The sequence below is a fragment of the Schistocerca nitens genome, chromosome 1, assembly GCF_023898315.1.
Source record: "Schistocerca nitens isolate TAMUIC-IGC-003100 chromosome 1, iqSchNite1.1, whole genome shotgun sequence".
NCBI lineage: Eukaryota > Metazoa > Arthropoda > Insecta > Orthoptera > Acrididae > Schistocerca > Schistocerca nitens.
Genome location: NC_064614.1, coordinates 135,962,423 through 135,988,838, shown reverse-complemented (window position 1 = coordinate 135,988,838; position 26,416 = coordinate 135,962,423). Strand labels below are relative to the sequence as shown.

General features: G+C 42.0%; 1 protein-coding gene across 2 annotated transcripts in view; it reads left to right on the top strand.

Moving 5' to 3' along the window:
• The window catches only part of LOC126243247 (nuclear factor NF-kappa-B p110 subunit), a 99,374-nt gene that overhangs the window by 8,843 nt on the left and 64,115 nt on the right, over positions 1-26,416 (top strand). For both annotated transcript variants that reach the window (XM_049948150.1, XM_049948149.1), the window contains exons 3-5: positions 2,006-2,166; positions 10,009-10,178; positions 17,734-17,875. In XM_049948150.1, coding sequence (XP_049804107.1) covers positions 2,006-2,166; positions 10,009-10,178; positions 17,734-17,875 — 473 coding nt within the window. The remainder of the gene's footprint in view (positions 1-2,005; positions 2,167-10,008; positions 10,179-17,733; positions 17,876-26,416) is intronic.

Sequence of the window (26,416 nt, the reverse complement as noted above, 5' to 3'; positions counted from 1 at the left end):
TTACCAGTAAGCTTCTCATTGATGCACACTGCCTGGTTTTTGTGAATTACTTGTGTGGCTGAGCTACATCAGTTATCTTTGGACAGGTACAGTACTTCTACTTTCAGGTAGGCCTATTCCAGAGTTGTGATTGTTTACAGTGTTTTGTTGGCTGTAGTTTCATTGAACATCAATGAGTTTTTGTACACATTTATGCACAATGTGTTAATGCTTGTTTCTGTTGAGGGTTAACTGGTAAATTCTTCACAAAGTTTGTATCCTCTGAAGATCTCTATGCATTTTGCTATATTTTCTTGTGTTGCAACTATCCAATATAATGTATTATCTTGCACAAACATTGTCACTCAGTTTTTGACATTATCTGCCAGAATATAGATAAGACTGTGGATGTATTTAGCTTTATTGAGGATCTCCTAAATTTACTGTCGCATATGATGAGTAATCAGCTGTTAACTTTGTTCTTTTGATGTTATCCAGCATTTGAAGTCACCCTCTTCCTTTCCCTCTATTACATGCAATATTTGCAACTCTTTATTGCAGACAGTTTCTTTGAAGCATGTTTCTCAGCCAAGCTGCCTACCGCATTCTCATCATTTCTGCTAGCTATTTTTCCCTCTTAAAAGTACAAACATATCAGTTACCAGCCTCTCTTTTGTCATGAGAAACTCGTCATATATCCTGCTTATAAACTATCTTGGATATGCTTTTGATGACTTTTGCTTTATGATCATTAGGCCTTCGGCCAAGGCATATATCTTCACTTGGTGTCTCATCATCCAATGCTGGAAATGTGTTGTGTGGCTCCCCTGTGATTGACGTTTCACAGAAGCTGTGCTATTGATGTCTAATATCTTGTTATAATTTGGATTGATGACAAATTGGAAATGATTGACGCAGTGCTGTATCAGCTTGATACTTTTCCATATTTATTGGGGCAGATAGTATTATGATGATCAGTTTGTCAAGGATAATTTATACAGGTAATTCACCAAATGATAGTTCATAACTACACTGTACTTGATAGTGGTCAAAATTTTTTCTGCACGGTTCTAATGCCTACACAACATTAAAAAAAATTGTTGAACTGTTCACTACATGGTGAAGGACAGAAAATTAATCTCTGACAGACTTTTAATATGGAGATTTTCATGTGTAGGCACTGTATTGTAAATAATTTTCTATACCACCACAAGGATACCCAGTTCCCACCAAAAATGACTAATATATGTAATTTTGTAGACAGAATGATCAGCAGACAAGCATTTTTGTGTAGTGCAAGTGCGTATTTTTGTGATAAGAAGAATTAGCCTACGTAGGCCTAACTGAATTTGGAAATAAGCACTAGTTACAGACGGAAGAATATAGAAGACAAGAACTTTCATTATAAATAACATTCGAAAGAAATGTTTACTGAAGTGAGTAATCAAGGGCTTTCAGGTGAGTTTGCTGCTGCATTCAGAATTATGTGTCAGCTCACTTCAAATTGTGTGTCCATGTATTTGTCCAGCATCTTAAACAACATATATAGCAACAAAAATAATAAATTTTTAAAAATAAAATTGGATAGATAAAGAATCTATTTGCAATTGTTTATAAATAGGTTTTAATGTTTGTAAACAGCCTGTATGAGCTGTTAGAGAAATATGCCTTGGACCACAGTCTATTTCCATAAAATAAATAAATTATCAAGAATATAAATACTGATGGTGTAAACCTGCATTGTGTGATTATCTTGTTTTATTGTTGCACCTTCGCTGATCACTGATGTCCAGTGGTGCAAAAATGAAATAAATTGTTCTCAGTGGTGTATTTACTTGCTCCCTTTTCCTTTCACTCACTAAAGAACAACATACTACCTGAAAGTGTCTTCTACCTGTGATGAACATCAGTGATTGTATCAGTTTTGCGAGATTTTTAATTGTACAGCAAATTTTGGTAATACTTCTGCTCTGTCTGTCGCTATGTTGAAGCGTGCCTCACATACTGATGTTTTATCTATTTGCAGGTTTTAATTTGCCATGTCTGGGCCAACCTCATTTGGAAATAGTGGAACAGCCGGTTGATAAATTCAGATTTCGATATAAGTCGGAAATGATGGGAACTCACGGGAGCATCTTAGCGAAAAGCTCCGACAAATCCAGGAAAAGAGTTTATCCTACTGTTCGGGTAAGTGAGTAGTATTTAATTTAACATCAGTGAAATTGTGCTTTTGGAAATCTCATAATTGAAATATTTTTTTCAGCTTGGTGTCTTACAGAAACTGAAGTTCGTATTGCTGTTTGTTCCCCTCTGACAGTTTGTATATCTTTGGTATTCTGATACAGCAACATCGGTCCAAATCTGTGACTATATCCAGTTTAGGGTAAATGGTATATATTGGACCCCACTGGCACTTTCCAGTATAATGTGGACATAGACAGTAGGCTTCACTACCGACCAGTTTGTTACCACAACCTTTATTTGGCTTTCATATTTTTTGGCTTTGCCAGCTCACAACCGGATTGTCAACTTTAAGCCTGACTAAGATCTCAGGCTGCGATACAGATCAGTGTATCACCACAACAAAGATGAGTGTATCACCACAACAAAGATGTGGGGCAGAGGGGGGGGGGGGCAGTAACAAACTTTGGGGAGGGGGCCACTCCAGTACCAAACTTTAACCGTTGCTGAACGCATGATGAATGTACATACATCAAGTGTCGGTGAAGAAAGTCAATGGATCAGCTACATGAACTCGTGATTTTCCAAGAGTTTGTGTGTTCTATGGCATGAAAAAGTGCAGTAGCACAGGAGGATCAAGATTTTTTTTATACTTATTGCTAAGCATATTTCATTAGTATATATAAAATATTTAATTTTATATTAGTACTTTGAATATACATTGAAGCACCAAAGAAACTGGTATAGGCATGAATATTCAAATACAGAGATATGTAAACAGGCAGAGTGTGGCACTGCGGTTGGCAACTCCTGTATAAGACAACAAATGTCTGTTGCAGTTCTTAGATCAGTTACTGCTGCTACAATGGCAGATTTAAGTGAGTTTGAATGTGGTGTTAATAGTTGGTGCATGCACAAGCAATAGGACACAGCATCTCTCAGGTAGCGATGAAGTGGAGATTTTTCCGAATGACCATTTCACAAGTGTGCCGTGAATATCAGGAATCGGGTAAAGCATGAAAGCTCCAATATCGCTGCGGACAAAAAAAATCCTGCAAGAACGGGACCAACGATGACTGAAGAGAATACATAAGTGCAACCCTTCTGCAAATTGCTGCAGATTTCAATGCTGGGCCATCAATAAGTGTCAGCATGTGAACCATTCAACAAAACATTATTGACAATTGCTTGCAAATTGCTGCAGATTTCAATGCTGGGCCATCAATAAGTGTCAGCATGTGAACCATTCAACAAAACATTGACAATTGCTTTCTGAACCGAAGTCCCACTTGCGTGCCCATGATGGCTGCACAACACAAAGCTTCACACATCGCCTGGCCTGTTGACACTGACATTGTACTGTTGATGACTGGAAACATGTTGCCTGGTCGGACAAGTCTCATTTCAAATTCTTTTGAGCAGATGGACATTGTTGAGTGGATGTGGAGACAACCTCAGAATCCATGGACCCTGCATGCCAGCAGGGGACTGTTCAAGCTGGTGGAGGCTCTGTAATGGTGTGGGGTGTGGGCAGTAAGTAAGCATCCTGTCTAATGACCTGCACCCATTCATGTAGGGTCTGAATCAGAGGCTCAGGTGGTTCTGTGACCGTGTAGGCTGCAGATTCCTTTACTTGCGCCATGGGGTGGTGGGTTTCTGGGTTCTGCTTAATAGGTCAGGAGTCCACTATACACAGGAGGTGGCTACACGGGTAGCGGGGCCTGTGTGGAAGGGACTGGGCGGTTTTTTTAGGTTAGAGGGTCTCAGGGAACCACAGAAGGGGCGTCCATCAGAAAGTGGGCAGGTAAAACACAGTAAGGTAATTGTAGAAACGATTGGTATTGTCGTTGTAAATTGTCGTAGCTGTGTTGGGAAAGAACCAGAGCTCCAAGTCCTAATAGAAAGCACTGAAGCTGAAATAGTTGTAAGTACAGAGAGCTGGCTAAAGCCGGAAATAAGTTCAGCCGAAATTTTTTCAAACGATCTAACAGTGTTCAGAAAGGATAGATTAAATACAGTTGGTGGATGAGTATTTATTGCTATCAGAGGTAGTTTGCCTTGCAGCGAAATTGAAGTAGATAGTTCATATGAAATAGTATGGGTAGAGGTTATACCTGACAATTGGACTAAACTATTAATTGGATCTTTTTACCGACCCCCCGACCCAGAAGACATAGTCGCTGAAGAGTTCAAAGAAAACCTGAGTCTCATTTCAAATAAGTACCCCGCTCATACAATTATAGTCGGGGGTGACTTCAATCTACCCTCGATCTGCTGGAAAAATTCTACATTTAAAGCCGGTGGCAGGCATAAAACATCATCTGAAATTGTACTGAATGCTTTCTCAGGAAATTATTTTGAACAATTAGTTCATGAGCTCACTCAAAGTGTAAATGATTGCGAAAGCGTACTTGACCTTTTAGCAACAAATAATCGTGGACAAATAGTGAGTGTTGTGACGAATACAGGGATTAGCGACCACAAGGCAGTTGCTGCTAGGCTGAATACTGTAACACCTACAACCATCAGAAAGAAACACAAAGTATATCTGTGTAAAAAAGCTGATAAAAATGCTCTTAACGCCTTTTTAAGAGGCAGTCTTCACTCCTTCCAATCTGATATGTAAATGTAGAAAAGTTGTGGAATGTTTTCAAAGAGATAGTATCAACAGCAATTGAGAGATTGTGCGTCACAGGCCGCCACCCCAAAGTCATCTTTGTCGCCGTGGCCTTTGCCTGAGAAGCCCTGGGAGCGTATTCATGCTGACTTTGCAGGACCTTTTTTAGGTACTTATTGGCTTCTCGTTATTGACGCCTACTCTAACTTTCCTTTCATTGTCCGTTGCACGTCGCCTACCACCGCGGCAACCACCAATGCTCTAGCTCGCATTTTCTCTTTGGAAGGCCTTCCCTCTACTCTTGTTACTGATAATGGTCTGCAATTTGCCTCTTCCAATTTTGCGGATTTTTGTGCCCGTCACAGTGTCATACATGTCACGGCCCCTCCGTTCCATCCAAAGTCAAACGGTGAGGCTGAACGACTGGGCTGCACATTTAAGGCTCAGATGAGAAAACTCCTGTTTACTTCTGCTGCTGATGATGCGATTCTCCAATTTCTGGCTTCTTATCGTTTCACCCCCATGGGCGACCACAGCCCGGCTGAGCTCTTACATGGCTGACAGCCCCGCACGCTACTTCATCTTCTGCAACCTTCCACCTCAGGGCCGCGGGTGCCTTCACTTGGCCGATTCACCACCGGCGACCTTCTATGGGTCAGGGGATATGAAAGGGGGCCAAAATGGAGTCCTGGCCGCATCTTACGACACCGTGGCCGATGCCTGTATGAAATCCAGACGGACACGGGTGTTGCAGTGCATCATTCGGACCAGCTTTGGCCTTGTGTGGTGGGAACGCCTGTTCCGGATGCCGCTGCCCCACCTTCGGCGCTCCCTGACGCTCACGATCCTCGAATCTCTCATTACTCACAACGCAGTCCTCTCCCCATCATATCGGTGCCAGCACAAGAACTGACGCCAACAGGGGACTTGCCCATGCAGGAACCAGTTGACCATCATCTGTCGAAGCAACTCTACTTGCCTCCTTTTCCTACGGACGCGGACTCATCGCCCATGTCTCCTGTTATAACAACCTGACTTGCCGCAATGTGCGGATTGGTGTACGGGGCCCCAGCAGATTCGACCCCCACGTCTGCTGTCATCTCGACCTGTTATCATCACGGACACTTCCGTCCGTATGGGAAACTTCCTCCTCAAGACTTTACGGCCAGTCAAACAACACCTATGGACATTAGCAATCTACAGGCCACCTCCATCAAGACCTGTGCAAAAACTTCAAATGGGGGAAAAGTGTTGTGATGCGCCGATCTTTCAAAATGCTGCTGCGCTGTTACGCGCATCCTCTACATGCGGCACTGTCTGCCAGCCATGCAGCAGCAGTGCCACCTAAGCGGCCAGCCAGCCAGCGGCCGTTGGACTTGGACTCAGTTGTGATTTGACTGTTAAAGTGGCACATGTCTTACTCTGTTAACTTGATCTGTGACTTTCAGGTATTGCGTCGCCCTTGAAATATATTTGTTCAACTTGAAGTCATAACACCATTTTCAATAAGCTACCACAAGAATTAAAAAATCTTAGCAGTAATCAAAGTGTTTTCAAATCGAAGCTGAAAAGTTTCCTTATGTTTTATTGTTGATTGTAGTTACATCAAGTTGTGGCTTGTCTTTTTTTGGGTTTGTAAACATTTTATTTTATCTGTTAATACTCTTCCGTTGTAATATCGTGTACAGACATGTTCCATGACCTCGGAGATTTGCTCTTCAATTTGGTCTTATGGAACTTGCATCAGTGCTCTCTGCTACAGAAGTGGTTTGTTATTTGTTTTTTCATAGTAGTGACTTTCATAAATTAATAAGTAGACCTAAGCATGCTTGCCCTGTGAGCGTTCATTTTCGGACAAGGCTTATGTACGTTAGTATATTACAAAATCAGCTTAATAACCGATTAATGACTTTACAGCTTTTTTGATGAATAGTCTTTAAAATGAATGAAAAATTTATGTCCAATATGATATAACCTTGTTAAAATATGGAGAGCTAGTTTAATTCCAGGATATTTTATTTTTTATTTTCTTGCATTGTCAATTAATATGTCGGAAAAAGCTTATTTGAGGTGTCCAGAAGAAAAATGCAGTGAGTGAATTAGAACATTTTTTTCCCCAGGGAATTCCAAAAACTTCTTACCTCCTTCGTATGACAGATTCTAGAAATTCCTTTTCTTCCCTGAAATATTTGGCTTTTCTTTTACTAGTTGTAACTTACGATAATTTGGATTTGCCAAGTTTTCCTCCGTTTCTATGGATCTACAGAGTTTCGCTTCTTTAGAGGTGGATATACATCTGTTTATCATGATGTAACAATAAAAACGCACTTCAAGCTTACCCGGCAGAAGATTTGTAATTAATCTTCACAGGTTTGGCACCGGTTGACGTGCAAATTCTGTGATAGTTTTCCGAAACAGCTGTCTTGACATTTTCATATGGTTCAACCTTGCTGGTGGCTAGGTACTTCTTATAACCCGTTAAGACTATTTACTACAATAAAAAGACACGTTAGTACTGGTACAAAGGAGAAAAGAAAACATTTTGATGACTACAGTAGACTGTAATAACAAAGTATGTAACATTAAACAAAAGTTTGAAAGCTGTTAAAGTGTCCCAGGCTTAAGAGTCCTTTCCTTTCCTGTCCCGTCCCTTCGAAAGTACACTGGCAACTTATTATCCTCCAGGTGAATTTTAGAGCCTGTGTCCTCTCGTGCGTTGTTCACAACAATAACTTAATATTATTGTAGAAAGCAGGAGTTTTGTTTTGTTTCCAAGTCTGCCCGAAATGCGTTTCGAGCAGGAAATCAGTGTCCCTCACTTCTGATTCCTTTAAGGCCATTTCAATTCTGGTAACACTTGGCATCCAGATCAAGTAGGCTATGCCTTGTCTGCACATCCCTCTTCCTTAACCAGCATTCATTCTGTAGGCCACTTCACATGTTCCAGTGCGTTTCCCTGTTAACGTCTGGTGATCACATGGGGCAAATCTGAAGTGCCCAACATAGATTGTAGACAGCTATTCCTAATTGGAAAACTGTTCTATGATCCTTGAACACTTCATTTTACTCACTTGATGAGGTAATTGTGGCTGTAGACATGAGAACCTTTTCTATTTGACCAAAAATTCTGGCCACAGAAGCAGCAGCTGTCACGCCAGTCGCCAGCTGGCATCAGCCACTGCCGACGAAACAGAGGCAGGCCTTACGAATGGCCAAAAATTAACCCACAGAAGGTGTGTCCAGCTCAAGTCTGGCACACACTGCTGGGTGGTGGGAGCAGGACCTACAAATATAGTCGGCTGTGCAGATGATGAGAACCAGCAGAATGCAAATGAAGCCAGCTCCTGTCCAGCACTCCCTCCCAGGCAGTCGGAACATTGGCTTCCACCCTTCATCGTGGAGGTAGAGGAGGACTACAAAGGATTATTGCAGCACCCCAAACAATTGATGACAGCAGTCTTGACTGTAAGGGCTGCAGGCGATGACAATGTGAAAGTCCAAATCTCAGATATTCAAAGACTTAAGGAAGGTCACAAGCAAGAAGTTAGAGCTCTCGTTTCCTTTGTACACATACGCTGTTTACCAGACAATTGCATTGAGTAGTTCTTGAAGGGTTTCTCAAAGTGCACAGACATTGACCACCTAAAAGAAGCCCTGGAGGCCATAGGGTGTGGTGTGCACACAGTGACGCATATCAAATCCAACCAGAGAGAGAGAGAGAGTCACCTTAATTTGTGGTGATCCAACAGAAACCAGGGGAACAAGAAGCTCTTTTCGGTGAAGAGGGTAGCCGACACTTGGGTCACTGTCGAACGTCTACAGAACATGAAAGGCTCAGCCCCACCGTGCTTATGCTGCTGTGGGGTGGGACATATGCCACGCCACTGTACCCTCCCGAGACATGCGTGAAAAGAGCTGGTGTACACGCATGCATAATGGGCTTGTAACCCGTGAAGCGTCCTCCCAAGTGCAAAAATTCCAGTAACCTGCGCATTGTGAGCTACCGTGACCGTGAAATATTTAAGGTCACGGTAGCCCTGCAGCGCCTAGTCCCACTCAGAAAGAATGCTGACATTCCCATCGGACAACTGTGCACAGACACCGCCCAGGCCAACTGACTCATGACACCGCCCAGGCCAACTGACTCATGAAGAACCTTACATGTTAACAGCATTAATTACTGATGATCCAAGAAACCTTCATCAATAGTTTATGCCGGGAAAGCCTACAGTCACATATAGCATTAATTACTGTTTACAATTTTACTGATATTGAAGTTCTTGTTATTTTCATCCAGAAAAAAAGCATAAAACTCATGCACATTGCTTTGTTCATCTTCCAGTCAGAAGAATAGGCTGATCTTTTATGGCCTTTATCTTTTGGAACTCATTGTACACATATTCCATCATCAACGTCCTTGATTATGGAGGAAATTATAAAGCATTCTCAATATTCTATCCAACAGAAACACCACAAACATTCTCCATGCTGTCATGAGATAACCCAGCCAAGTTAGATAACACCAATATGACTAGATAACAGTGTGGTACTGTCTTTTGTTTCACTGTAGTGTGCAGTAGGGACAACTTGGCAAAACTGGCACACACAAACTCAAAACTAATGTTAGTGGAGTAATTAAGCTAGAAAAACAGCATTAATTTGGCAAAATACAGAATTAATTCAGAGCAATTTTTTTGCTTGGACAATGACATTTGCTAAGGTTACACAAAGTTCTGCTACTTCTTCATGCAGTGGATTCACTCAGTTTCGCTTTGCAACCAGAAGTTTGTAATGGCTCTAAGCACTATGGGACTTAACATCTGAGGTCATCAGTCCCCTAGACTTAGAACTACTTGAACCTAACTAACCTAAGGACATCACACACATTAATACCTGAGACAGGATTCGAACCTGCGACCCTAGCAGCAGCACGGTTCCCAACCAGAAGTGGAAACACCAGTTTTTGCAGTTTCACAAGTTGTTTTGCTTGTATTTTAAAAAAGTTATTAATGGTCAGTAGCATGGAGAATAAAGTGGTGGCAACATCATTTTTTAGAAAAAGTGGATTTACTGCAGTTTGCTTCTGGATGCCTTTAGAGGATAAACATAAAATTGTACAACCGATGGCCCAAATGTGCTTTCTTCATATTAACAGCTGTAGAAAATTACTTACAAAAAAGCTCTTATCAATTAATACGGTTAGTAGTAAATATGTACGTCATTATTTTCAGTTGCAGAACTACAGTGGGGAGGCAATTGTACGATGCTCGTTGTACACTGCGCACCCTACTGAATATATGCGCACTCCACATACGCACAGGCTTGTTGTGCGTGTTGGAAATGATGACAAGGATGATCCGCATGAACTGAAAGTTAATGCTGCAAATAAATATACAGCAGTGTAAGTATACAAACATTGTATGTTAATGGATTTCAGTGACGTAGGAATTTCTAACACTTTTCCTGGTTCATTCTGAATCTAATCAGTACATAAATGGATGGTCAACAGAAAGCAGACTGGGACACTTCTACTGACAGTTTAAAAGTGTGCCTCTCTCTCTCTCTCTCTCTCTCTCTCTCTCTCTCTCTATTAGAGAAATTGGCTGATCTAATTATGCCATTATTCCAAACTATTGTGCTGTATTTATGAACTATTTGTAATGCCAGTTACCCCGAGTTTGAATCGGAAAAATTCTGTAATTCCTTAACTAGAGTTACTACAATGCCATGTGTAGATGAGAAAGTGGAGATTATACGAGACACTTGGATTTTGTTAATATTACACTTATGGTTTATGTTACGTAACATGTGCTGGAAAAGTGGACACCGCCCACAGTCAAACATTCTCCACACACAGAGGATCCCGGCCCTGACAATTGTCAGCCAACTCAACCATTGAACTGAAGAGAGAGTTCTCAGCTTTGATAAAATATTTGCCACTGCAAATCTTTATGCAGGACACTCAAATGTGTCGCTAACTGGTGTAACAGGTCTGAAGAACTTTGGTGCCTGCAAGACCAAAGACCTCCATCATGTACAGTACCATTCAACTTCGGGTATCAGTGTGAAAAAGACATCTCTAATGTTAGCTGCAGTGAAATCAAATGATGTGATCACCAGTAATGAGGTTGTTGATCACTTAGAGAGATCCCCCCCCCCCCTCCCCCCAGGGGGCTCATCACTCTTTGACAGATTCGTGCTTGGCTACCATGGAGCCTCAAGCCTTTGCAACATTTTTCTCTTCCATGCTGCGTGTCTATCTGCTTGCTATTCTTTTTCTCCTCCCTTGGGGAACATGTCTGGAGAATTCTTCGGAATGTTCTGCATTCTGTCGCTGACGCACAAACAGTCTCACCTTTGTTTTTGGCTCCCTTTTCCTTTCTTTGTTTCCCTTCTCCTCTCGTTCCTCCATTTCGGTGTTTGAGTTTCCTCTTCTTCCACCCTGTGCGCTCCTGAAGTCTGGCCCATGCGTCTGACGTATAACAACTGGGTAACGTGTAATTTCCAGCCCTGGGTCGTCAGGTGGGGTTCGCACGTACCTCCTGGTACAGGCCAGGCACAGGGAAGGGTGATTTCCTGAGCTACAACCTTCCCAAATTGCCGATTGGTCGCTCTGTCAGATGTTCGGGAGGTGTGACCAATCGCCTAAGACGGGGGCTCGAAGAAGTCCGCTAAAGGCAACTTAAAGATCCTGTTTGACAGCGTCGCCGCGTGGTACCTTAGCCCGGCCAGCCTCTTTTCTCGCCAGTGCGCACCACCAACTGTTTTTCAGTGTTGGACTCCACGGACCAACTGCACGAGTAAGCCGATGCTGCTGTGGACCACATGGAGCAGAATCCTCCTGCTTATGTGCCCTTGTAGTAGCAACTCCACACCGGCTGTCACTCAGTGGCCGCCGAGTTAACACCCCTACATCTCTTCATCCTCATGAGTGTCCTCCAATGGAACATTCTCGGTCTTTGGTGCCACTAAGAGGATTTACGGCTGCTTTTAGCATCGCTGCATCCCTTTGTACGCTGCCTTCAGGAAACGAAATTGCGCCCTCTTGACCACTTTGAGCTTTCACATTACTTACCGATTCGTTTTGACCTTCCCCCCTGAGGTTGGCATTCCATCTAGTGGTGCGTCATGCTGCTCGTACGGGATCACCTTCATAGTCAACACATTTCCGTGACTACCCCTCTTCAAGCTGTTGCAGTTCACTTTTACCTTCCCCACCTGACTTTTTCCCTCTGTACCATTTATGTATCTCTGTCATTCGATGTCATCAGAGCAGGCTTCCTTCAACTTATTGGCAGCTACCTCCCCCATTTTTGCTACTCGGAGACTTCAATGTGACATTAATGCACATAATCCCCTTTGGGGTTCTCCCAGGACCTGTTAGAGAGGTGCCCTCTTGGCTGACATCTTAACCAACTTAATCTCTTCTGCCGTAACACCTGCCTTTCAGACTCCTCGCACACGTATTCCCATTTGGATGTATCCTTTTGCACTGCCCAGCTTTCTCATTGTCTTGAGTGGTCCGTTCTTTCTGACACCTACTCAAGCGACCATTTCCCGTGTGCTATCCATTTGTTAACTCCTAAATTACATGCGTGCACGCCCAAATAGCAGCTTACTAAGGCTGACTGGCAGCTTTACTCCTCCCTGACGACCTTCAAAGAACAAGATGTCCCCAGTTGTGATGACCAAGTGGACTATCTCACCAACGTTATCCTTACTGCTGCATAACGTTCCATTCCTCACACTTCCTCTTTGCCACATCGTGTCCCAGTCCCTTGACGGACTGAGCCATGCTGCAATGCAATTCGCTTACGTCGACGAGCTCTCCTCAATTTTAACCGCCACGCTACGCTGGCCAACTGCATTCATTATAAACAGAAAGTGTCCAAAGTGTTGTCGCATTTTTCGGAATAGCAAAACAGATAGCTGGCTTTCATTCACTAGTTATTTTAACAGTTCCACACCTTCCTCTGTGTTGTGGGCCAACCTCTGACGGATTTCTGGCACCAAGATCCAATTTCCAGCCTGACAGTCGCTGACAATGCCATTGCTTGCTATCTCCAACACCTTGGGCCGCCACTATCACCCTGCTTTCCTGTATTTGAAACGAGCGGAGGAGGCTCGGGCGATACCCTTCTCTTCTCCGCATCACGAGTGTGACAATGCTGCCTTTACTATGAAGGAGGTAGATCATGCTCTCAGTTCATCCTCATCCTCCTCTCCAGGACCAGACGCCATCCACGTTCAGATGTTGCAGTTCTTTCTCATGCTGGTAAGCACTTTCTGCTTAACACGTACAACCGCATCTGGATGGAGGGCACATTTCCTCGACACTGGCGTGAAGCCACCGTCATACCCATACCTAAACCCGGTAAGGACAAAAACCTTCCTTCTAGCTACCGGCCCATCTCTCTTATCAGCTGTGTTTGCAAGGTGAAGGATCGTATAATTCATGCCCGGCTGATGTGGTGGCTCTAGTCTCACCATTTACTAATGAATCACAGTGTGGCTTTCATGTGTGGCGTTCTGCAGTTTACCATCTCGTTACTTTGTCCACCCATTTGATGAATGGTTTTCTGCGGAAATCCCAGACTGTGGCCATGTTTTTTGATTTAGAAAAGGCCTACGACAACTGCTGGAGAACTGGTATCTTCTGTACTCTTTACACGTGGGGCTTCCATGGGTGCCTGCCCCATTTTCTTCAGGCTGTTTTACAAGACCGAGTTTCCAGGGTGTGTATGGGTTCTGCCTTGTCGGACACCTTTATCCAGGAAATGGTGTGTCCCAGGGTCGTCCTATTTCCTACCACCCTTAACCATATAATGACCTGTCTCCCGCCAGGCATCTCCAGCTCACTTTTTGTTGATGATTTTACCATCTATTGCAGTTCTCCACGGACCTGGCTCACTGAGCAGTGTCTTCAGCGCTGTCTTGATCATCTTTACTCCTGAAGCATCGACAATGGCTTTTGCTTTTCCACTGTCAAAACCGTCTGTATGAATTTCTGCATTGCAAATGTTTACTCCCACCATCTCTACATCTTGGGCCTGTCGCCCTTCCATTCGTTGAAACTATTATGACTTTTCTGGGGCTCGTGCTGGATAGGAAACTCTTTTGGTCCTCCCATGTGTGTTACCTGGCAGCCCGCTATACACAGTCCCTCTTGGGGTGCCGATCAAACCACCCTCCTTCATTTGTACCGGTCCCTTGTATGTTCGAAATTCGACTATGGGTGCTTTGCTTATGCGTCTGCATACCCATCCCTTTTACGCAGTCTCAACACTATTTGCCATCATGGCATCCATTTGGCCCCAGGTGCCTTTTACACCAGCCGGGTTGAGAGTCTGTATGCTGAAGCTGCTGAACTACCACTGTCCTACTGCCGTGACTTTCTCCTCAGCAGGTATGCATGCCATTTGTCTGCCATGCCGCCTCCTTTGATCATCAGTATGGTGCTCCTCTCTCTTCTCTGTTACCTCCCGGAGTCCACTTTTTCCTCTTACTGCGGTGGCTTAACTTCACACTACCTGCAACTTTCCCACTTGGTGTGAACCCTCACCACCTTAGCTTCGTGAAGCGGCCCATGTTAACCTTGGCCTTCATTCACTTTCTAAGGACACTACTCCAGCCTCGGTCTATCTCCTCCAGTTTCACAGTCTTCACATGTAACTTTGCGATAGTACCTTTGTATACACGGATGGCTCTTGGACTGACCATGGGCTCGGGTGTGCCTTCATCATTATCACCCGTGTCTGTCGATATCTGCTTCCGGCACACTCCCTTTAAAGTCTGTGTGCTGTACACCGCCCCTCCCTTAGTGCAGCGGGTCCAGGAGAATTGTCACTTGCTCACTGTTGATGGAGCCAGTGTCATGTTTCTGTGGGTCCCTGGTCATGGCAGCCTGTCAGGAAATGAGGCTGCTGACGCTGCTGCCAAGGCTGCAGTCCTCGTACAACAGCCCACGAGTACCTATATTCCCTCCGATGATCTCGGCGTTGCTGTGTCAGGAGGTGGTGTCCCTTTGGCATCGCCAATGGTCCTCCCTTGGTGGGAGTAAGCTTCGGCTTATTAAGCCTCTCCCACCGCCTTGGACGACGTCCTCTTGGCCCTCCCACCGGGAGGAGATATTTTAACTCGGCTGCATATTGGGCACTGCCTTTTTAGCCGTCGTCATTTGCTCAGTGGCACTACCCCATCCCTTTCTCCACATTGCGCACAAATTTTAATTGTCCACCACTTCCTGCTGGGATGCCCTTTTTTTTTTCAAACCATTAACACTCAGCTTGGGTTTGCCACCTGATTTATCAGCCTTTTAGCGTATGAAGCGCGGGCTGTCGACTGCGTTTCTTTTCATCCGCCGCAGCATTATGGCGAAGGCCGTTTTATTTTTTATTTTTGGACCTCCATTACTATATGATGTTTTTTTTAGCCCTTTTTCCACCTATTTTTGTTTTAGCTGTCTCCTATTCTGTCCATTGGGACTGATGCATAGTCGTTTTAACTCCGTTCTGTGTTCGTGTTCTCTAGTTTTGACTTGGGCTCATATGACCCCAGCTGTTTGTTGCACCCTAAAGCAAAACAAAACAAGCTTACCAGAGATGTAGTATTTCAGTGTGAGCATAATTTGGTGTGAAAGCCCAAGTACATATTACAGACATGACCTGTTAAGGAATATGATAGAATACTGGCATCAATAATGGGAGGAATCAACAAGATGCAAAGGAGAAGACTGGCCACTGCTATGGGAGTGGTCAACAAGATGCAAATGCAAAATCTATAATCTAAGAAATAACCCAATCAGCAGTCTCATCTATCTACATGTTCTTCTTCAGCTCACAATTAAGTGCCTGGCAGTTGGTACATCGAACCACTTTCAAGCTACTTCTCTACAGTCCCATTCTCAAACAGTGTGCAGGAAAAACGAACACTTAAATATCTTTCCATGCAAGCTCTGATTTTTCTTATTGTATTACAATGATCAGTTTTCCTTACGTAGATTGCACCAACAAAATATTTTGACACTGTGAGGAGAAAGTTGGTGACTGAAATTCCACGAGAAGGCCTTGCTGCAGCGAAAACAACTTTTTGAACTTTTTCGATGTACTTCATGAATCCTATCGGAAGTGGATCCCATACTGCACAGCAATACTCCAGAAGGAGGGAGAATAAGTGTGGTTTAAGCAGTCTGTTTAGTAGAGCTTTTACATTTTCTATGTGTTCTGCTAACAAATCAGTCTTTGTTTTGCTTTCCCCACAACATTGTAGATGTGATCCTTCCATTTAAGTTATGTGTAATAGTAATCCATAAATATTTAGTTGAGTTTCCAGGCTTTAGGTTTGTGTGATTTATAATGTAACTGAAATTAGCAGATTCTTTTTAGTGCTTTTGTGGATGAGTTCACAGTTTTCATTATTTAGAGTCAGTAGCCACTCTTTGCACTGTACAGAAATCTTGTGTAAATCATTTTCAACTCGATTTGGTCATCCGATGACATAACATGATAGTAAATGACAGCATCATCTGCAAACAGTCAGGGAGGGGTGCTCAGACTGTCTCCTAAATCATTTATGTAGATCAAAGAACAACAGAGGGCCTATAACATCTCATTGTGCGATGCCAGATATTACTTCTGTTTTATTTGATGACCTTCCATGAATTACGTCAGTAGCACTTATTATCTTGTGGGAATAAAGAGCTAGTTGTATTTTCACAAGAATGATATTTTATGAATGTGTGTTGTCTTATTTGTCAATAAATCGTTCTCTTCGAGGTGATTCATAATATTAGAGCACATTGTGTGTTCCAAAATACTACTGCAAATAGATGTTAAGATATGGGTCTGTAATTCAGCAGATGGCTCCTATTTCCGTTCTAGAGTATTTGTGTGACTTGTGCAATTTTCGAGTCTTTGCATACTTACCTTTATATGAGCAAGGGATTGTATGGGATTGCTAAGTATGGAGCCATTGTATCAGAATATTGTGAAAGGAATCTGACTGGTGTACAATATGGGGTGGAAGCCTTGCATTTCTTAAGTGAGAAGCTGCGTCACTACACTGAGGATATTTGCTTCTAAGTTATTTATGTTCACAGTTGTTCTCTTAATAGCTGCTTGGTTGCCCAACACTGAAGATGAAGAATGAAATAAGATGTTTAAAAGGATCCTAAGCTTACTGATGGAGGGACTGTTTATCACTGCATAGGCTGTGACCACGGGTGCACGGGTGACTGGCCCCTCTTGGAGAGACTTTTAGGGTGGAAAGTGTGGCAGATGTCAATATAGAGTTGTTACTGGTAGGTTTGATGTGAACAGCATTTTGTGTAGAGCCATCAGTGGAATGAAGGTCCACATGCAGGAAAGTGGATCATTGATGTAAACTGATAAGAAACAGATGGACATCAGTGAGCTTGTACCAGGCTAGAGGTTCGGTATTCTGAATGGGTAGAAAACTCCTTGAACATCATGCCATTAGTGTTCCAGTACAGTGCATACAGTGCACAATATTGTTTGCGGATGGTAAGGGGAAGTAATTGTGTGTTAGAATATAGTCAGTAAGTTAGTTGTTACTACCAGGAATGAGGTCATGGGTTTAGTTGCCTGGATGTTGGGAAAGGTGATGTACAGTGATGCCAAGACAATGATCGTCGGAGATGTTTGTGTAGAGAAATATGGCTGTCAAAGTTGTGAAGCAGAACTATTGGGAGTGGACAAAGACCTTTGTTTGGAAAGCTGGGAAGAGTGTCACTTTTAGGTTCTACATGTGTGTCTTGACAGTGCTACAGTTTTTTTGCTTCTTGGTACTGCCCCCCCCCCTCTCCCTCTCCCCCTCCCTTTCTCTCTCACACACATGCGCACACACATACACTTTTGTCGTCTTCTTGATGCCTCAGAGTGTATAAAGAAGGACAAGTATAATAACTGATAATTAATAGTGCAAAAATTTTTTTTCAGATTCCAAGGTATGGGCATCATACACACAGCTAAAAAGCACATTGCAGAAGAACTGCTTAAAAAGAAACGAGCATTAAAATTGGAGCAGTTACGGCAGCATAACATGAATATTTCATCCTTGCCAACAAAGGATGAAACAGAAGTAAGTATTATTATTAATAGCTAAATAGGTGTTATTTTGTACACTTTTAATCATTGATGACAGAGTAACAGAGTCTTGAAAGCTTATGTGTGATACACCGTTTATTAAATTTAATGATTTAATCTAAAGAAAGATAATTAAAATCTGTCTCCGATCACAGAGTAAAGGAGTATTAGAATGATAATGTTGCATACTGTTCTTATTTTATTAATTGTAATGGTATAACTTGAAGTAAAATAATAATAATAATAATAATAATAATAATAACGTCTGAGAAAGTAAAGATAATAATAATAATAATAATGGAGGCCCGGGAAAAGAATAGGCCTCCGGTATGTTCTGCCAGTCGTAAAAGGCGACGAAAAGAACAAACCACCAATAGGGCTAACCCCCCTTTTAGTGTGATTACTTGGTTCAGGACAGAACTAAAGAAGCCTCAGACAAGCGTCGTCATGGTCGGGGACGACGCTTGAACCCTATGCCCGCCCACAATGGTAACGACACTGCTAGCCAACTGGAAAATGATTTAAATCCAAATAGAGGTGTTTTGCAGGATATGCTTCCTGCAACCACCCTAGAAGGAAAACAAAGACAGAGGATGAGATGGTCAGATGAAGTTAATCGACACCTCATGTTCTGTTATTACCAAGCAACAAACCTAGGAACCAACACAACTGGATACAGATCACAAGTACACACAACATTTATTACCAGATACCCAGAATTAAAATTTTTAACAGAACAACGACTAGCTGATCAGATCCGTGTAATAATAAAAAATAACAGGTTACCCCAGTCAGAATTAGAAAACATCAAACAACAAGTACAACAAATACTAGAACAAAATAATGTGCAATCAGAAGAAGAAGAAGAAAACACAGTAATGGACTCAAACATCCCAGAGCAAACAAACAAAGAACAACACACATCAATTAAACAATCAAAGGAAAACGACATCTTAAGACAGCCACCAGAACAAGCACAAATAGAACACGAAGTGACACACATGTTAGATATAGAAGAGAAATTTCAGCTGACATATATAGAATACAAAGACACAAATACAGACATTAGACCATTCTTGCATAGACCACCAAATAACCCACAAGTCGAAACAACAATAACAACTATCAACACAATCATACACAACAAAATAAATGAAAATACAACAATGGAAGAGTTACAACTACTGGTTTATGTAGGAGCACTCACTACACTAAATATACACACTAGGCAGAGATCAGAACCAACCAACACACAGAAGAAACCCACAAAACCAGCATGGCAACACAGGCTACAGATCAGAATAGAAAAACTGAGAAAAGACATCGGACAGCTAACACAATTTATAAGAAATGAAATATCAGACAAAAAACGAAAAAGGTTAGGTAAAATCTCACAACAAGAAGCAATGGAGCAATTAGATGAAAAGAAGCAGAAGTTACAAGCATTGGCCAAACGACTTAGAAGATACAAAAAAAAGTGAAAATAGAAGGAAACAAAACCAAACATTCAACACAAACCAAAAGAAATTTTACCAGACAATAGATAACACATACATTAAAATAGGCAATCCACCAAACATAACAGACATGGAACACTTCTGGAGCAACATATGGTCAAACCCGGTACAACATAACAGGCATGCACGGTGGATACAAGCAGAAACAGACTCATACAAGATGATACCACAAATGCCTGAAGTGATAATTTTGCAACATGAAGTCACCCGAGCAATTAATTCTACGCACAATTGGAAAGCCCCTGGAAATGATAAAATAGCAAATTTCTGGCTAAAGAAGTTCACCTCAACACATTCACATCTAACTAAATTATTTAACAGTTACATTGCAGACCCATACACATTCCCTGATACACTTACACATGGAATAACCTATCTGAAACCTAAAGATCAAGCAGACACAGCAAACCCAGCTAAATATCGCCCCATAACATGCCTACCAACAATCTACAAAATATTAACTTCAGTCATTACACAGAAATTAATGACACATACAACACAGAACAAAATTATAAATGAAGAACAAAAAGGCTGTTGCAAAGGAGAACGAGGATGCAAAGAGCAACTGATAATAGATGCAGAGGTGACATATCAAGCTAAAACTAAACAAAGGTCACTACACTACGCATACATTGATTACCAAAAAGCTTTTGATAGTGTACCCCACTCATGGTTACTACAGATATTGGAAATATACAAAGTAGATCCTGAATTGATACAGTTCCTAAACATAGTTATGAAAAATTGGAAAACCACACTTAATATCCAAACAAACTGTAATAATATCACATCACAGCCAATACAGATTAAGCGTGGTATATACCAAGGAGACTCATTAAGTCCTTTCTGGTTCTGCCTTGCTCTGAACCCACTATCCAACATGCTAAACAATACAAATTATGGATACAATATTACTGGAACATACCCACACAAAATCACACATTTGCTATACATGGATGATCTAAAACTACTGGCAGCAACCAATCAACAACTCAACCAATTACTAAAGATAATAGAAGGATTCAGCAATGATATAAGTATGGCTTTTGGAACAGACAAATGTAAGAAAAATAGCATAGTCAAGGGAAAACACACTAAACAAGAAGATTACATATTGGATAACAGCGACTGCATAGAAGCGATGGATAAAACAGATGCCTATAAATATCTAGGATACAGGCAAAAAATAGGAATAGATAATACAAATATTAAAGAAGAACTAAAAGAAAAATATAGACAAAGACTAACAAAAATACTGAAAACAGAATTGACAGCAAGAAACAAGACAAAAGCTATAAATACTTATGCCATACCAATATTGACCTACTCATTTGGAGTAGTGAAATGGAGTAACACAGACCTAGAAGCACTCAATACACTTACACGATCACAATGCCACAAATATAGAATACATCACATACATTCAGCAACAGAAAGATTCACATTAAGCAGAAAGGAAGGAGGAAGGGGATTTATCGACATAAAAAACCTACATTATGTACAGGTAGACAATTTAAGAAAATTCTTTCTAGAACGAGCAGAAACTAGCAAAATACACAAGGCAATCACTCATATAAATACATCGGCTACACCACTGCAATTTCATAACCACTTCTACAACCCTTTAGATCACATAACATCAACAGATACGAAGAAAGTAAATTGGAAAAAAAAAAACACTTCATGGCAAGCACCCGTATCATCTAACACAGCCACACATCGATCAAGACGCATCCAACACATGGCTAAGAAAAGGCAATATATACAGTGAGACAGAAGGATTCATGATTGCAATACAGGATCAAACAATAAACACCAGGTATTACAGCAAGCATATTATTAAAGATCCCAATACCACAACAGATAAATGCAGACTTTGTAAACAACAAATACACTCCTGGAAATGGAAAAAAGAACACATTGACACCGGTGTGTCAGACCCACCATACTTGCTCCGGACACTGCGAGAGGGCTGTACAAGCAATGATCACACGCACGGCACAGCGGACACAACAGGAACCGCGGTGTTGGCCGACGAATGGCGCTAGCTGCGCAGCATTTGTGCACCGCCGCCGTCAGTGTCAGCCAGTTTGCCGTGGCATGCGGAGCTCCATCGCAGTCTTTAACACTGGTAGCATGCCGCGACAGCGTGGACGTGAACCGTATGTGCAGTTGACGGACTTTGAGCGAGGGCGTATAGTGGGCATGCGGGAGGCCGGGTGGACGTACCGCCGAATTGCTCAACACGTGGGGCGTGAGGTCTCCACAGTACATCGATGTTGTCGCCAGTGGTCGGCGGAAGGTGCACGTGCCCGTCGACCTGGGACCGGACCGCAGCGACGCACGGATGCACGCCAAGACCGTAGGATCCTACGCAGTGCCGTAGGGGACCGCACCGCCACTTCCCAGCAAATTGGGGACACTGTTGCTCGTGGGGTATCGGCGAGGACCATTCGCAACCGTCTCCATGAAGCTGGGCTACGGTCCCGCACACCGTTAGGCCGTCTTCCGCTCACGCCCCAACATCGTGCAGCCCGCCTCCAGTGGTGTCGCGACAGGCGTGAATGGAGGGACGAATGGAGACGTGTCGTCTACAGCGATGAGAGTCGCTTCTGCCTTGGTGCCAATGATGGTCGTATGTGTGTTTGGCGCCGTGCAGGTGAGCGCCACAATCAGGACTGCATATGACCGAGGCACACAGGGCCAACACCCGGCATCATGGTGTGGGGAGCGATCTCCTACACTGGCCGTACACCACTGGTGATCGTCGAGGGGACACTGAATAGTGCACGGTACATCCAAACCGTCATCGAACCCATCGTTCTACCATTCCTAGACCGGCAAGGGAACTTGCTGTTCCAACAGGACAATGCACGTCCGCATGTATCCCGTGCCACCCAACGTGCTCTAGAAGGTGTACGTCAACTACCCTGGCCAGCAAGATCTCCGGATCTGTCCCCCATTGAGCATGTTTTGGACTGGATGAAGCGTCGTCTCACGCGGTCTGCACGTCCAGCACGAACGCTGGTCCAACTGAGGCACCAGGTGGAAATGGCATGGCAAGCCGTTCCACAGGACTACATCCAGCATCTCTATGATCGTCTCCATGGGAGAATAGCAGCCTGCATTGCTGCGAAAGGTGGATATACACTGTACTAGTGCCGACATTGTGCATGCTCTGTTGCCTGTGTCTATGTGCCTGTGGTTCTATCAGTGTGATCATGTGATGTATCTGACCCCAGGAATGCGTCAATAAAGTTTCCCCTTCCTGGGACAATGAATTCCCGGTGTTCTTATTTCAATTTCCAGGAGTGTAGAAACAGTAGATCACATCACAAGCGGATGTACAATACTAGCAAATACAGAATACCCCAGAAGACATGACAATGTCGCAAAAATAATACATCAACAGCTTGCCTTACAACATAAACTTATAAAACAACACGTTCCTACATACAAGTATGCACCACAAAATGTACTGGAGAATGATGAATACAAATTATACTGGAACAGAACCATTATAACAGATAAAACAACGCCACATAACAAACCTGATATCATACTCACCAATAAAAAGAAGAAATTAACACAACTAATCGAAATATCCATACCCAATACAACAAATATACAAAAGAAAACAGGAGAAAAAATTGAAAAATACATCCAACTGGCTGAGGAAGTCTAAGACATGTGGCATCAGGATAAAGTTGACATCATACCAATTATACTATCAACTACAGGAGTCATACCACACAATATCCACCAATACATCAATGCAATACAGCATATATATACAATTACAGAAATCCGTAATTATTGATACATGTTCAATTACCCGAAAGTTCCTAAATGCAATATAACATGTACCGTACAGCAAAAAGAAAGTGACGCTTGATAAAGGTCCGCGTCATTCCATTCTTAACCAGACTTAACGTCTGAGAAAGTAAAGATAATAATAGTAATCTTCCTCCCTCATTCTGTGTATCTGTTGTGTACTTACGCAAATGTAAATTGGTGCCAGCAGAATCGTTCAGCAATCAGCAGCAAATGCGAATTCTCTACATTTTCTCAGAAGTGTTCCGCAAAAAGAATGTTTGTTTTCCCTCCAGGGTTTGCCATTTGAGATCACAAAGCATCGCTGTAATACTCATGTGTTGATCGAACCCAACAGTGACAAATCTAGTTGCAAACCTCTGAATAACAATACTTAAGAATGGGTCACGCTGGTGTTCTATATATGGTCTCATTTATAGATGAGCTACACTTTCCTAAAATTTTCCCTCAAAGCCTGTCTACCATTCACTTTACCTATTCTACTACCCTATTATTATGAATAGATACTTGATGTGACTCTGTCAAGCAGCACACCACAGACACTGTATTCGAACATTACAGGATTGTTTTTTCCTATTCATCTGTGTCAACTAACATTATTCAGTATTTATGGCAAGTGGACATTCATCAAGCCAAATAATAATTGTGTCCAAGATATCCTGTATCCTTCTAGAGTCACTTGATGAAGATACTTACACCATCATCAGGAAACAGTCATAGGTAGCTGCTCACCATGTCCGCCAGTCATTTATTTTCCTGTCACACTTCCGTAGAGCACTCCTGACGGTACCCTTGTCTTTGCTTAACACATCCCATCGAGAGCAGCATAGTGGATTCTCTTACTTAGTTTGTAAACTTTTCTGTATCCTCAGACCTTTGCTTACAGTCTGCAGTGGGACACTTATTTAAAAAAAAAAAAATCTGGGTATGCTGAATCTGCATGTTGTCCTTTGTTCTTTCCTCATCTGAGGAAAGGGCAAGCCAAGTTTTGAACATGTAACGCTATCTAAAACAATGCTAATTTGTGCACAATTGCTGTCCTGTCTTGTAGAAATTTATTGTATTCAAACTCACAATAAGTGCTAGAATTTTGCAGCAAACCAATGTTAAGGTTATTAGTCTGCAACTTTGCAGTTCCGTTCTTTTACCCTTCTTGTATGCAATAGTCACCTGCACTTTTTTCCAGTTGCTTGGGACTCGTTGGACGATAGCTTTGTGATAAATGAAACCTAAGTAAGGGACCAGCATTGCAGAGTACTCCTTCTAAAAACGAAACTGAGGTTCCATCTCGACCTGGCAGCTTACTTGTATTCAAATTTTCCAGTGGCTTGTCTATGCCAGGGATGCCTATTTCTCTGTCCTCCATGCTCGAGTCTGTGCGACAGTCAGATGGCGGCATGTTTGTACGATTCTCCTGTGTTAATGATTTCTTAAATGTGAAATTTTAAACTGCAGCTTTACTTTTGCTGTCTTCTATTGCCACCTCCCAGACTAGTTGACAAGTGAATCTACAGAAGCCTTTGACCCACTTAGCAATTTTAAGTAGTACCAGAATTTTCTCGTTTCTCAGCAAGATCTTTTGCTGAGGTATGGCAGTGGAAGTTGTATGTTTCATGCATTGATCTGTTTGTAGATATATGAATTTTCACCTTTTCCCTGTTGGTATTTCTGCATTGCTTTTCGATCTGAGAGTGGAACAGTCTGTGTCCTAAGCATTTTCCTAAATTTTGTTATTAAACTGTCAGACAATGTGTGATCAGTTGACTGTAAGTTTAGATGGCTCTTGTATGGTGGACCAGTACACATAGACACAAACAGACATGAAAACAGAATCCTTGTATTGACTCGCTCATCCATCTCACATCATCCTCCTTTGTGTAATTTTCGATTGTGCTGTGATGTACCTATAGGCATGTGTTGCAATTTCCTTCAATCCTCTTTTACCATATATATTCATTCCCAAGTGCTGTCTTGATTTCTGGGACTGTGGTGTCAAATTATACACAGCTGGTTTTCTCAGAATAGTTGGTCATATGTCCCTTTGGAGTGTTCAGAACGGCTTGTGGATCAGTATTTGGGTCGTTTTCTCGGCTACATTGTTGAAATACATTTTTGTTCAGCAGGAACAGTGTGTATCATGAACTGCACTTTTAGAACGAACAGCTGAAGTGTTATCAGTCACATTGGTAAGAACAAGGCAAAGTAAATAATGAAATATATGTGATTGTAATCACACATAAGAATTTAATCAGTGGATGTAGCACATTCATGTTTGCACAATGCATTAAAAGTTCTTAATGGAACACCAAAATCACAAATGAGGTGCATTTGACATTGTGCCATTACAAATTACACACATTTTACACTGTTCATGGCAGTGGACCTTGCATTTTTTTCCTACACCGAAGGGGCAGCTGATAAAAGGTTTTGCCACAACAAAGAACACAAAGAGTGAAACTCATTGCTGCATGTAAGTCAGCATTGTCATTTTTGCACATTTGTGGTTTCTGCATAGGAGGGAAGAAATGTTCTTATCTTGATAAACATAATTGTTCATTTTATTATGATAGTCAAAATATCATTCTGTAATTGGGATTATCCTTTAGTTTTTTGTGCTATCAGTGAATTTATACATTTAATAAATGTTTAACTTTGTGCATACCAGTTCCTTAGTTCAGTATGGATATTGTCTTGCATTTTATTATTTATATATTTGATTTGCAGAGCAACAGGGTGTACATACAATAAGGAAAAGAAATTCACAGGTTTTCCCTGGATTTCCCAGTGAAAATAACACTTTTTCCAGGGAGAAAATACATGTCTTCAGTGTTAATTGACAATATACTTTCTTTCAGAGCTGTAAAACCTATTAGTCCATTGAATGGTAAAGGTTTTATACACCAGCGTAGAATTTCACAGCAATTTAGGAAAGGAAACACACTGAAAAAGCAATGTATTTCGCAAAGATCTTTAATGCACAGCAGAATATACATAGCGTATTTTCTTGTTACATAAGTATAAATACGAATTCCACCAAATACAGCATGCCAGTTCCGAAGCACTGAAATTGTGATAGCGATGCGCTTTTATGGCCAGTCTTAGCCGTTGTCACATGATCTCGCCAACCAGTGACAGTAGATACTCTGAGCATAGGACAAGTGATGTAATCAGCCAACAGCAACACC